This window comes from Bos grunniens, chromosome 2 (assembly GCF_055505025.1).
Source record: "Bos grunniens cultivar Pamir isolate PY7600 chromosome 2, Bosgru_T2T1.0, whole genome shotgun sequence".
In the NCBI taxonomy this organism is placed as follows: domain Eukaryota; kingdom Metazoa; phylum Chordata; class Mammalia; order Artiodactyla; family Bovidae; genus Bos; species Bos grunniens.
This window is the reverse complement of record NC_141166.1, coordinates 131,940,522-131,954,392: the sequence shown is the minus strand read 5'-3', so window position 1 is coordinate 131,954,392 and position 13,871 is coordinate 131,940,522. Positions and strand designations below refer to the sequence as shown.

At 38.4% G+C, this 13,871-nt stretch overlaps 1 protein-coding gene across 19 annotated transcripts in view; it reads left to right on the top strand.

Moving 5' to 3' along the window:
- IWS1 (interacts with SUPT6H, CTD assembly factor 1) overlaps positions 1 to 13,871 on the top strand; it is a 45,969-nt gene that overhangs the window by 24,971 nt on the left and 7,127 nt on the right. For 8 of the 19 annotated variants that reach the window (XM_086362291.1, XM_086362308.1, XM_086362272.1 and 5 more), the window contains exons 6-12: positions 2,472 to 2,569; positions 3,671 to 3,821; positions 5,673 to 5,755; positions 6,765 to 6,894; positions 7,766 to 7,883; positions 10,028 to 10,139; positions 11,091 to 11,147. In XM_086362291.1, coding sequence (XP_086218417.1) covers positions 2,472 to 2,569; positions 3,671 to 3,821; positions 5,673 to 5,755; positions 6,765 to 6,894; positions 7,766 to 7,883; positions 10,028 to 10,139; positions 11,091 to 11,147 — 749 coding nt within the window. Of the gene's footprint in view, positions 1 to 2,471; positions 2,570 to 3,670; positions 3,822 to 5,650; positions 5,756 to 6,764; positions 6,895 to 7,765; positions 7,884 to 10,027; positions 10,154 to 11,090; positions 11,148 to 13,871 lie in introns of all 19 variants that reach the window. The other 11 variants (XR_015149079.1, XR_015149071.1, XR_015149076.1 and 8 more) reach the window with 3 other exon arrangements.

Here is a 13,871-nt window from a genome sequence, read left to right as displayed (position 1 = left end):
GAACTGCAAAGAGAATGCACAATTCTGTAAGTGAAATATAAACAATAGAACCATCAGACCAAAAAATACCACCAAAGATAGGAAAGAGTCTCTCTCTTTTTTTTTTTTTTTAATTTAAAATTTTTGTTTGAACTGGACCTTCGTTATTGTGTGAGGGCTTTCTCTGGTGCAGAGAGCAGGGGCTACTCCAGTCTGTTTGTGGGCTTCTCACTGCCGTGGGTTCTCTTGTTGGGGAGCACAGGCTCTAGGCACATAGGTTTCAGTAATTGCAGCATTCAGGCTCAGTAGTTATAGCGCATGGGCTCAGTTGCTCTGTGGCATGTGGAATCTTCCCAGACCAGGGACTGAACCCACGTCCCCTGCATTGGCAGGCGGATTCCTATCTGCTATACCACCAGGGAAGTCCGAGAAGTTTCTCTCTTTATATAATCCAGACATAGAAACCCTTTGGAGATTATAAAAGATAAAAATATCTTCTATTCAGTGGCTTGCCTTTTCACTTTCTTAATGGAGTCTTTAATGAGCAAAAGTTTTTTATTGTAAATCTGCTTTACCAATCTTTTGCTTTATGTTGAAGGTTTTTCGAATTGTAGGAAAGTTTTACCTATTCCCAGGGTTATAAAAACATTCTTGTGAGTAATTCTTTAGAATCTTGCTTATCTTTTCATTTAACTTATATAGTCTGTCTAGAATGAGTTTTTATGTGCAGTGTGTGGGCTTTCCTGGTGGCTCAGTGGTAAAGAATCTGCCTGCCGATGCAGGAGACACAAGTTAGATCCCTGGTTTGGGAAGATCCCCTGAAGAAGGAACTGGCAACCCACTCCAGTGTTTTTGCCTGGAAAAATCCCATGGGCAGAGGAGCCTTGTGGGCTGCAGTTCATGGAGTTGTAAGAGTCAGACGCGACTCAGTGAATAAAAAACAAACAAGTTCAATATGTATGAGATAGTCAAGATTTCTGCCCCCCACCCCCTAGTTGACCCAGATTCTTCTTTTCACTACTCTGTAGTGACATCTTTGTCATAAATCAAGTGTGTATCTTCTAGTCTCTTTCTGAATTATCTTTTCTGTTCCATTGGTCTATCCTTGTACTGTTAATGCATAACTCTGGATATTTGGTTTTTTATGTCCTTTAAGTCTGTTTTTCTCAAAGGTTGCCTTGACTTTTCTTGGTTCTTTGCATTTCCAAATAAAATTTAAACTTTTGCCAAACATAGAAACTATAGACAGCATTTTCTGAATGCAATGTAATTAAAAGTCTGAAACAAAATTGGCAAATAAAACAGCCTTGCCATCCAGAGAAAATTAAAACTTGTTAAACAGTTCTTATGTTGAAAAAGACGTCAGTACTTTCATTACTAAAGCAAGAGAGAATGAAAGTAGATGAATTTAGAGTATAGGTCAAGATGGTAGAAAAATAGCAAATCCAAAGAAAATAGAAAAGAATTCACTCAATGAATGCCAGAGATTGTTGAACATTGCCCTCATGGGGCTTATACTCAACATTAAGCCACATTTACAAGGACAAGATATATTTTTCTAGTGTGGAGAATGGACATCAGCTGATAGGTTCAGTCCAGTGAGAAAAACAGCATACTAGGGAAGGCATTGGGAAGGCTTTTCTAAGTATAATGTGAAAGTTACAAGCTACGAAGAGAAGACTGGCCATTTAAGTTAAAAAATTGTGCCTGGAAAACATTACCATAAACAAAATCAAACTGTGTTTGCAAAACTGTACAGGTGTGAGGATTGTGCTGTTCCTGTCACATAACAAGGGCTGATTTCTCTCATTTTTAAAGAGATTTTCTATACCAGTAAGACAAAGATCCAGTGGGAAAATGGCCACTGGATATTGAGAGTTCACAGAGAAATAATAACAGATAGCTTTGAAACCTGAAAAATGCCCAGCCTTACTCATAATAAGTGGATGCAGAGAAAACTACAGAGATGTCTTTTGTTTTTCTCAGTGCAGAGATTGCTAATGTCAATGCTTGATAACCTGCTGTAGTCATGAGAAGGTGAGAAACAGGTTCACTTGTGCTTTGCTGGAAGGAGAGTTAATGGTATAACCAATTTGCAGACAATTTGCAGATATTTCTCAAGATTTCAACTACACATATCTAAATGTCAATAGGGAAATACTTAAATTATGGCTGCAATTGTTTGATGAAATCAAAGCCTTAAAAACAAAGGTAGTTTATACCAATATCAGTTTGACTCCAGATTCTTTTGTTAGATGTGAAATGTGCACAACAGTATACCACACTCAGTGTGTATAATAAAAGAATGTAGTAAGTAGAAGTGCTTCTGTAAGCATAAGTGTTTCTGGAAGGAAACAAGAAAACCAGTAACGCTAGTGGCTGGAGGGGAAGGAGCTTTTTTGCTATATATCTTTTGGTATCCAAGAGCAGGCAGTTACACGGAAGAGTCTGTAATGAGGTTGTGATAACTGACTAACTTACCCTGCATTTAGGGTTTTAACCAAGAAGATTTGGAAGAAGAAAAAAGTGAAACACAGGTAAAAGAAGCAGAAGATTCAGATTCTGATGATAACATAAAGAGAGGAAAACAGTAAGTTTGTTTTAAGGACTTTGTTAAAGAGAACTTTTAAAATGAGATGAAGACTAACAAACTTTGTTTTTCTTATTTTGGTTCCTGGTTAAGTGTAGGAAAGAATCTTCCATTTTTGTCCTCCTGTCTACTTCTCTGTATACAGTTGCTATCTTAAAATTATTTGTACTTGCTGTTCTTCTTTCATTTGCCCTGTGCTTAGCTATCTTTGTGGAGCTATTTGGTTGTCAGGCTTTTTTAATTCATATCTCAGCTTACTTTTCAGTCTGAAAAGTAGCCCAGTAAAAGTTTGTTGAGAAAGAGAAAGTTGATTTAGGAGTCCCGGAGGGGAAAGTTTTAGGTACAGAATACTGCTTGATTGTATTTCACATACTTTTGTTGAGATGATAGGAATCTGTGCAGAAAAATCTGGTGTCTTGAAAGGTGCCAAACATAGAAAGATTTATTAGTTACTGTTAGGGTTATAAAGATGATACTGTAAATAATAGTTTCCTTCTTAATTCCTAGTGACATGCAAGATTTAAGCTGAGAGTTTCCAATACCTTTGGAAATTAAATTATATAAACCGTATCATCTTACTTGGCAGAGAGCATATTAGCTTCCTTGTTAAGTGTAAAGATTCAGGTGAACACTTAAGATGACTTTTTGAGGCTCTTAGCAGATTTGTCGGGGAAGGCAGTGGCACCCCACTCCAGTACTCTTGCCTGGAAAATCCCATGGACAGAGGAGCCTGGTGGGCTGCAGTCCATGGGGTCAGACATGACTGAGCGACTTCACTTTCACTTTTCACTTTCATGCATTGGAGAAGGAAATGGCAACCCACTCCAGTGTTCTTGCCTGGAGAATCCCAGGGACGGGGGAGCCTGGTGGGCCCCCATCTGTGGGGTCACACAGAGTCAGACACGACTGAAGCGACTTAGCAGCAGCAGCAGCAGTATTGTGTTCTGTTAAAAACAATTTTAAAAGTACTTGTACTTTAAAAAAAAAAAAAGTAGTACTTCATTGAGTTAGAATTTTAAAAATGGTGGTTCTTAACTCTTAAAAGAAGATGTGTATTTAAAAGAGAATTTATATTCTACTTGCTTTTGTGTTACTGCTTAGCATGGACTTTCTGTCAGACTTTGAGATGATGTTACAACGGAAAAAGAGCATGAGTGGCAAGCGCAGACGCAACCGCGATGGTGGCACTTTTATTAGTGATGCTGACGATGTTGTGAGTGCCATGATTGTCAAGATGAATGAAGCTGCTGAGGTGGGTCACTTCCGGCTTCATCCTTCTTTCTCTCACATAATTGGTTATATAGCCTGTTTTGTTTTTTGGCCACACCTTGTGGCTTGCAGGATCTGAGTTCCCCAACCAGGGATTGGACTCATGTCCTTGGCAGTGAAAGCACCAAGTCCAAGCCACTTGAGCACCAGGGAATTCCTGCCTTTAAAAAAAAAAAACTTAATTCTTGCTTAATTTACATTAAAGATACTTAATTTTTTTTTTATGATAAGCGTTTAATGTTCCAAATGTTAAACATGGAAATTTTTAGTAGTATGTTTTAGGGGAAAAAAATGAAGACTTGATTATTTAGTAAAATGAGCCTTTTTAGCTGAATTGGTTTGCCTTTTTCATAATATTTTGCTATTTTATTTATTTGGCTACACAGTATGTAATTCCTCAACCAAGGTTCAAACCTGCACCCTCTGCATTGGAAGTATGGCATGTTAACATCTGGACTGCCAGGGAAGTCCCTGGTTTGCTGTTTTTATGGAGGAATGATTTTGCTCTCAGGTTTGGCTAGTTTACCACAAAGTGACGTTTCTTCACATACAAAAAAATTATAAACTTACGTCTAATAGGTTTTAAACTCATGCGTCATGCTTTTGCCTGTGATTAAAAGATTACATTTTAAAATTGTGCTCAAATTGTAAAAATTGGCCAAATACAATGATTAAAAACAAGTCCTGCTCTTTTAGAGGCACTTGCTGAGGTATTTTGCTGTGTGTATAGGATTTGTTCCAGATTTGTTCCCCTTCAAGGGTGAAGGGGAAAGCAGCTAGAGAGATCAGTAAGCAAGATTGGCCATGTGTGTTTAATCATTGAAATGTGTGTGTCAGGAGTGTGTCATTTTGTTTTCTGTGTTTGTAGAATTTAAATTTTCTACAGTTAAAAAAGCAGAGGAAATTCCTTGGTGGTCCAGTGGATAGGACACCAAGATTTTGTTGCCAAGGGCCTGGGTTTCAATCCCTGTTTCGGAAACTTAACGATTCCTGTGAGCCTTGCAGTGCAACCAAAAAAAAAAAGTAGGAAAAAAAATACCCAAATATCAAAGACTAAAAGTTTTTAATAACATATTCTTTTTGTTACAAACTGCATAGGTAGAATATTATTCTTGATGATAAACTAAATTTTTCCATGTATAATTTGTACATTGAATGAACTCTGAAAACCTGACATTTGTGCCAGTATTTTAAATTAAAATTGTTACTCTCAATTTGTAGATGTTAAAACTAATTATTCTAACAATTTTGTGGGTTTTGGCACTACTAAATGCCTATACTGTATGTAGTTCTTTCTTGTAGGAGAACCTCTAGTGTCTCAGAGAAGTTGCCACTTTGTTATATTTAAAGCTTAGAATTATAGTGTTAATAATTTGCTATTAGCAGTTGTTCTCTGATGAATATGGTATATTAACACATATATATGAAATCTAGAAAGATGGTACTGATGAATCTATCTGCAGGGCAGCAGCTGAGACAGAGAGCAGGCTCGTGGGCATGGAGGGAAGGAGAGGGTGGGACAAATTGAGAGACTAGCATTAAAACATATACATTACCATGTGCAAAATTAGATAGCCAGTGGAAATCTGCTGTATTACTCAGGGAGCTCAAATCCAGTGTTCTATGACAACCTGGAGAGACAGGATAGGGTGGGAGGAGGGAAGGGACATATGTATATCTATGGCTGATTGATGTTCATATATGGCAGAAACCAACACAATGTTGTGAAGTAGTTTTCCTCCAATTAAAAATAAATTATTTTAAAAAGTTAAAAACAAAAAGCCATTGCTTTCTTTTTACTTTTTTTTTTAGAAAAATCTTTTTCTTCCTATAGGAAGACAGACAGTTGAATAATCAAAAAAAACCAGCACTGAAAAAATTAACATTATTACCTACTGTGGTCATGCACCTTAAGAAGTAAGTGTTCTGTTTTCTTAAAAAAGTGCTTTCCTTTTAATGGAATGATATTCAAGCTATGTACTGGTGTTCTAGAGATGTTATTAAAGAATGATCAACTTCTATCAATTTACAGAAAAATAGTAATGAATAGAATTTCCTAAATTATTACTTTCTTAGAGATTTTTCTTAACTTTTATGCCTGATAAAAACAGAACAAATGGCAAGCTGATGGTAATGAAAGAAAATTTGGAAACTACTAATTTTGTTCTTTATAAATTGGGTCTGTTTTCCCAGTATGATTGAGAGCAGAGCAAATCCTGGAAGACTGCTTGGAGGATGTATTGAACAAGACTCCTGCGACCTGTTATATCATGAATTTTATCTTTGAATTAGTACACCAATGAGCCAAACACATGGTCTAGGACTTTATACTAGAAAATTGCTACCTCTATGCCAACAGAGAAAATTATCTGTGCCAGACTTCATATATATAATATCATGTTCCCTGTTAACATAATTGATCTGGTACATAAAATGGAATTTTAATAATAATCAGTATTTCGTTTTGATTTTTTTCTGCTGGGAGAGTGGTGGTATTCCTGCCTGCAAAGAATAGCATAATTCTGGGTTCTCTATTACTTGAAACAGTTTAAGGATCACTGTTCTCCTAGGTTCAACATAAGTTTTTTAGATGTGATAGTTGAAGCTCATTATGTCTGCACCAGTCATACCAGCATTAGCCTACCCTCGTGTAAGTTGATGTGTTTTCAGGGGCGGGGGGGGGTGGGGGTGCAGGTTACTGTTAACAAACCATCTTTCTTTGCGTATCATGTCTGTTTCTTGAAAACAGGAACTAAATTTCATAGAGCTGTTGAAATCTATGAACAGGGGCTCAGTAAATAAATGCGTAATTTTTTTTAAGCAGTTTTTTGAAACATCACTAAATATATAAGAAAATCAAAGGAAGCTACAGTAGAACCAGCGTTCATAGACTTGACCTTCTTTTCCTTTATTGTCATTGTTTTAGGCAGGACCTTAAAGAAACATTTATTGACAGTGGTGTGATGTCCGCCATCAAAGAATGGCTCTCTCCTCTACCAGATAGGAGTTTACCAGCACTGAAGATTCGAGAAGAGCTGCTGAGGATTCTGCAAGAGGTGAGAGGCAGATAATCTGACTTGTTTGCATTAATTATTAGACATGGCTTGTATTATCATAACCTCTGCATTTTACTGTGTATTTTTGTATTCTGTCTGCCATAGCCTGTCAGAAGAGTTGTATTAGGTATGTTTATTAGGAGCATACCAAGTAAAATGAACTTAAAAGGAAGGCCTTTTAAAACTTCTTGTGACTATGGTATTGAAGAAGAAAGATCTTGCAGTAGCTCTGGTTTATCTGAGAACAGTAGTATGGTGGTGGGCGTGTTTATAGGGAGGCACTTGATGTAGAAAGAGCACCGACTTCAGCCTCAGATGTGCCTTTAAATCTTGGTCTGGGCCACCTTATGTGGCTCTGACACCTTGGGCAAGCTGCTTAACTTCTGAAGGAATCCCGAGGAACCTGCTATGTGCTAGGTGTTTTTTAAATGTATAGGTTCATTTATTCCTCACAGCAAACCTGCAGCATAGGTGTATTATCTCCATTTTACAGATGAGGAAATTAAGACTCAGAGAAGTTAAATGACTTGTCCAAGGTCACAAAACTAGCAAGTGGCTGTGGGTTCAGATGTAGGTCTGTTTGGTTCAGAGACCTGAGAGGACCCTTGATTTGTTAAACTGGCAACCTCCGAGGGTGCTTAGTTTACACTTTCTCACACTGTTAAGTTTTACTTCAACTCAGTGGTAGTACTGAACTCTGAACTCCTCACAGAGTATCTTTGTATTCAATGACTATAGATACTGAAAATAGAACTTTTTTGTCGTTTGTTCTGTTGTGAATGAACCAGGTGTTGCAGGCCCGCTAGAGTAGATTGGCAGGACTCCCAGCTTCTTAATGATTAATGTGTGTGTATGTGTTTATGTTCCCCAGCTACCTAGTGTGAGCCAGGAGACCCTGAAGCATAGTGGGATTGGACGAGCAGTGATGTATCTCTATAAACACCCCAAGGAATCAAGGTCCAACAAGGACATGGCAGGGAAATTAATCAGTATGTACATTTTGCTTTTTGTTTCTTGTGTTTATGTTTATAGAGAGACATGTATATATATGTGTATATATATTTATATATATATATGTATATATATTTGTATATACGTATATGTATATATGTATATATGTTTTTATATATATATATATATAAACTAACTATATTTCTACCAGTATTCTTTTAAAATGAGTCTATGAAACGAAGTAGAAAAATTTTTGATACCTTCTTATAGATACCAAGCTTTTTGTCCTTAGGCTTAAAATGCTTCTCAGTATATTTAAGGATGCTATCCCAGTGTATAACAAATAAAATGATGTGTTTTCTAATTATGGATCAAGAACATGTAGAGAGAGGGAGATTAGAATATAGGCCCTAGAGTTCCCGTTTACCACCTGCCTTACTGCATATCCTTGGGCTAGTGATTTAAACTCTAAATCAGGTTTCCTCCTCTGTAAAACAGAGAACTGTGTGTTTAACTTAGGTTGTCGTAAAGATTAAACAAGATATATATAAAGCATGGTGCCTAGAATACAGTAAATCCTCAAGAAATGTTAGCTGCTGCTGCTATTGTTGTTACTTTTATAATGATCTCCAGAGCCTTTTGTGTGTTATTACTTAATGATACCAGAGAAATCCTGAGAAGTCTTAACTGAAATTCATCTAATCAGTTGCTATATTGAACACCACGTGTGTCTTCATCCCCCTCCTTAATTCTTCCTGTGCTTTGTGTTGGAAAGATTTTTAAACTTTAAGGCTAGATTGAAATGGTAACTACTTTTATATCTGAATTGGAGAAGGAAATGTCAACCCACTCCAGTACTCTTGCCTGAAAAATTCCATGGACGGAGGAGCCTGGTGGGCTACAGTCCATGGGGTCACAAAGAGTCGGACAGGACTGAGAGACTTCACTTTCACTTTGACTTTATATCTGAATACAGTAGTTACTTGCCTATTGCTATTTTAAGATTATCAAAAACTTTTAGAAGAAATTTAATTTTTTAAATAAACTAGAGGAGTATTACATCTTATTAACCTGCAGTTTACTGCCTATTAAATAATGAGCTTTTGATGCTTTGATGCAGTGGTTTTCAACCTTCTTTTTGCCCTAGGCAGAGGGAAGCAGGCTGTTCCTACTGATACCCATGATGTACTACAAGTAATTCTGAATCCAGAGATGGGGAAGGCATGTCAGTTTTTAAAGAGATATAGACCCCCAAGACTCCTTGCTTCCTTCTTAGTTTGATGACACCTGTGTCCTGTCTGTAAAGGTCCTTTATTGTACCAGGGGAACCAGATCAGACAGCAGGAGGTGAGCAGCTGGCGACCAAACAAAACTTCATTTGTATTGACAGCTGCTCCCTATCACTTGCATTACCACCTGAGCTCTACCTCCTGTCAGATCAGCAGTGGCATAATAAATGTAATGCACTTTAAATCGTCCCAAAGCCATCACACGCACATACATGTCCATGGAAAAATTGTCTTCCACAAAACTGATCCCTGGTGCCAGAAAGATTGGGGACTGCTAGCATATGGAGTGGATAGCCATTCCCTCCTCCATGGGATCTTCCTGACCCAGGGATGGAACCCAGGTCTCCTGCATTGCAGGCAGATTTTTTACTGTCTGAGCCACCAGGGATGTCCATATAATGCAGCAGTAAGAACAAAAACATCAAATGGCACCTCTGGCCTTTTGCTGGCTAAACAGTGTGCATGTAGAACATTTTTGTGTGTGCACTTTTGTTAACAGCTTTCTTAGACTTGATGAATACAGGCCCAACGTCTGCACTATCAAAAGGTAATTTTAAAAGATTTAAACCAATTTGACAACTAAGTAATAAAGGAGCTTGTTTTTGGTTAGAATAAGAGCATAGAGAATTTCAAGATTTTGTTTTCAGTATTTGTAAACAATGTGATCAACAAGGCTTAATATCCAGAATATACAAACAGTTCATACTACTCAGTATTAAAAAAAAAAAAATCAGAAAATGGGCAGAAGACTTAAATAGACATTTATCCTATAAATGGTTCTGAAATAATGGTGTCTTTAAGGAGAGAATATTCTGATATGACATTCCCATAGGGTGTGATTATTTCAAGAATGCCACTCTTTTGACTAAATAATTAATTTCCCTTTGTTGTAGATGAATGGTCTCGGCCTATATTTGGTCTTACCTCAAACTACAAAGGAATGACAAGAGAAGAAAGGGAGCAGAGAGACCTAGAACAGATGCCCCAAAGGCGAAGAATGAACAGGTATGAGGGAACAGGTATGAGTAAGTGAAGTAAATACTATTGCTCTGATAACTCAGGGTTTTTGTTGTTGTTGTGTTTTTTTGTAAATAAAGATGATTAAGAAACCCATAAGATGATAGGAGTTTGTCTTTCCGCTTGCTGTCTCTTGTAGTTCATAATACCGTTTAAGTTTAAATGTGGGTAGTGTCTAGTGACTAGACACTAGTCTAGTCTTATTCAAAGCCTCTGTTATTTTATTGCATACTAAACTAGTGAATTAGTTGGAGAAGGCAATGGCACCCCACTCCAGTACTCTTGCCTGGAAAATCCCATGGACAGAGGAGCCTGGTAGGCTGCAGTCCATGGGGTTGCTAAGAGTCGGACACGACTGAGCGACTTCACTTTCATTTTCACTTTCATGCATTGGAGAAGGAAATGGCAACCCACTCCAGTGTTCTTGCCTGGAGAATCTCAGGGACGGGGGAGCCTGGTGGGCTGCCGTCTATGGGGTCACACAGAGTCGGACACGACTGAAGCGACTTAGCAGCAGCAGTGTCTAGTGAAGCTTGTTACCTGCTCCCCTCCCAGAATTTCCTGGTTGCATCTGGCCTCTTCTGCCGTTTTGGAGGTTGCTTCTGTTGTTGCAACCACTTATAGGAACGACTTTCTTAGTCCCATTTCCAGATTCTTAGTGGCGGGGCAGGGGGGTGGGGGTGGGGGGGATATCACTGGTTAAATTTGTATCCATAAACTGGATACAGTTGCATCTAGCAGGATCATTACAGGTGAGTGAAACCTGATGTGCAAATGATGACTGAAATAAATAGCACTTTTATAAGATTAGGAATTATTTTCTCTGATCCAATATAAAAGACCTAATTATGATCTGAGTTTGATATTTCACTGTGCTCTTTTCCCCTTAATTGTAAAGTTCTAACATTCCTAATATCTCATCAATTGCTTTTCTCCCAGCACTGGTGGTCAGACACCCCGAAGAGATCTGGAAAAGGTGCTGACAGGGGAGGAAAAGTAAGATTTTTTTGTATTGATTTTCTTCTTACACGATATTGTGAATGTTCTTCTTGCTGCCTTAAGAAAAATAGCGAATGAAATGATGGTTCAGAGTAGTGGGGGATGATTTCTAGTGTAGCATTTATTGAATATCCACACTGTATTGGTGCTCTGGAGGCTACAAGAAAATTGAAAAATAGTTCAAGTAAAGATTTTGTTGCCACTTGCTATATAATAAACTGTGTTAGGCTCCAGAAATACAGAATCATATTAAAAGTAGTCCATTCTCTCAAAGTCTTTAGAGGGATCAGAGGCAAAGGGGAGAGCTTAAGCAAAGATGTAGGATAAACACTCAAGGCCTATTTTAGGATTGCTAGTAGCCGAAATCAGATTGATTGTATTCTTTGCAGCCAAAGATGGAGAAGCTCTGTACAGTCAGCAGAAACAAGATGGGACTGACTGTGGCTCAGATCATGAAATCCTTATTGCCAAATTCAGACTTAAATTGAAGAAAGTAGGGAAAACCACTAGATCATTCAGGTGTGACCTAAATCAAATCCCTTATGATGATACAGTGGAAGTGACAGATAGATTCAAGGGATTAGATCTGATAGAGTGCCTGCAGAACTATGGACGGAGGTTCGTGACATTGTACAGGACGCAGTGATCAAGACCATCCCAAGAAAAATAAAGGCAAAATGGTTGTCTGAGGAGGCCTTACAAATAGCTGATCAAAGAAGAGAAGCTAAAGGCAAAGGAAAAAAGGAAAGATACACCCATTTGAATGCAGAGTTCCAAAGAATAGCAAGAAGAGATAAGAAACTTTTCCTGAGTGAAATAGAGGAAAATAATAGAATGGGAAAGACTAGAGAAAATTAGAGATATCAAGGGAACATTTCATACAAAGATGGGCACAATAAAAGTCAGAAATGGTATGGACCTAACAGAAGCAGAAGATATTAAGAAGAAGTGGCAAGAATACACAGAAGAACTATACAAAAAAGATCTTCATGACCCAGATAACCACAATGGTGTGATCACTCATCTAGAGCCAGACATCCTGGAATGTGAAGTCAAGTGGGCCTTAGGAAGCATCGCTACGAACAAAGCTAGTGGAGGTGATGGAATTCCAGTTGAGCTATTTCAAATCCTAAAAGATGGTGCTGTGCAAGTGCTACACTCAATACGCCAGCAAGTTTGGAAAACTCGGCAGTGGCCACAGGACTGGAAAAGGTCAGTTTTCATTCCAGTCCCAAAGAAAGACAATGCTAAAGAGTGTTCATACTACTGCACAATTGCACTCATCTCACATACTAGCAAAGTAATGCTCAAAATTTTCCAAGCCAGGCTTCAACAGTACATGAACTATGAACTTCCAGATGTTCAAGCTGGATTTAGAAAAGACAGAGGAACCAAAGATCAAATTGCCAACATCCGTTGGATCATCGAAAAAGCAAGAGAGTCCCAGAAAAACATCTACTTCTGCTTCATTGACTATGCCAAAGCCTTTGATTGTGTGGATTACACCAAACTGTGGAAAATTCTTCAAGAGATGGGAATACCAGATACCAGACCACCTGATCTGCCTTCTGAGAAACCTGTATGCAGGTCAGGAAACAACAGTTAGAATTGGACATGGAACAACAGACTGGTTCCAAATAGGGAAAGAAGTACCTCAGGGCTATATATTGTCACCCCGCTCATTTAACTTATATGCAGAGTACATCATGTGAAATGCTGGGCTGGATGAAGCACAAGCTGGAATCCAGATCACTGGGAGAAGTATCATTAACCTCAGATATGCAGATGACACCACCCTTATGGCAGAAAGCAAAGAACTAAAGAGCCTCTTGATTAAAGTGAAAGAGGAGAGTGAAAAAGTTGGTTTAAAGCTCAACATTCAGAAAACGAAGATCATGGCATCTGGTCCCATCACTTCAGGGCAAACAGATGGGGACACCATGGAAACAGGGAGAGACTCTATTTTCTTGGGCTCCAAAATCATTGCAGATGGTGACTGCAACCATGAAATTAAAAGACACTTCCTCCTTGGAAGAAAAGCTATGACCAACCTAGACAGCATATTAAAAAACAGAGACATTACTTTGCCCACAAAGATCCATCTAGTCAAATCCATAATTTTTCCAGTAGTCATGAATAGATGTGAGAGTTGGACTATAAAGAAAGCTGAACACCAAAGAATTGATGCTTTTGAACTGTGGTGTTGGAGAAGACTCTTTAGAGTCCTTTGGATTGCAGGGAGATCCAACCAGTCAATCCTAAAGGAAATCAGTCCTGAATATTCATTGGAAGGACTGATGTTGAAGCTGAAATTCCAATCCTTTGGCCACCTGATGCGAAGAGCTGACTCATTTGAAAAGACCCTGATGCTGGGAGAGATTGAGGGTGGGAAGAGAAGGGGACGACAGAGGATGAGATGGTTGGATGGCGTCACCAACTTGATGGGCATGAGTTTGAGTAAGCTCCAGGAGTTGGTGATGAACAGGGAAGCCTGGTGTGCTGCAGTCCATGGGGTCACAAAGAGTCAGATATGACTGAGCAACTGAACTGAACTGAGTAGGCCGAAGTGATCGGGCAGTAACTGTGGTGCCTGAAGTGGTGGAAGATAAGGTTGGAAATGCAAATATTGACCAAACTCTGAAGTGCTTTAAATCAAGATGAGGGATGTTTACTTCTCTGGTTTCCTAGAAAGTTTTTGAGCATGGATGTGAAATTAAATTT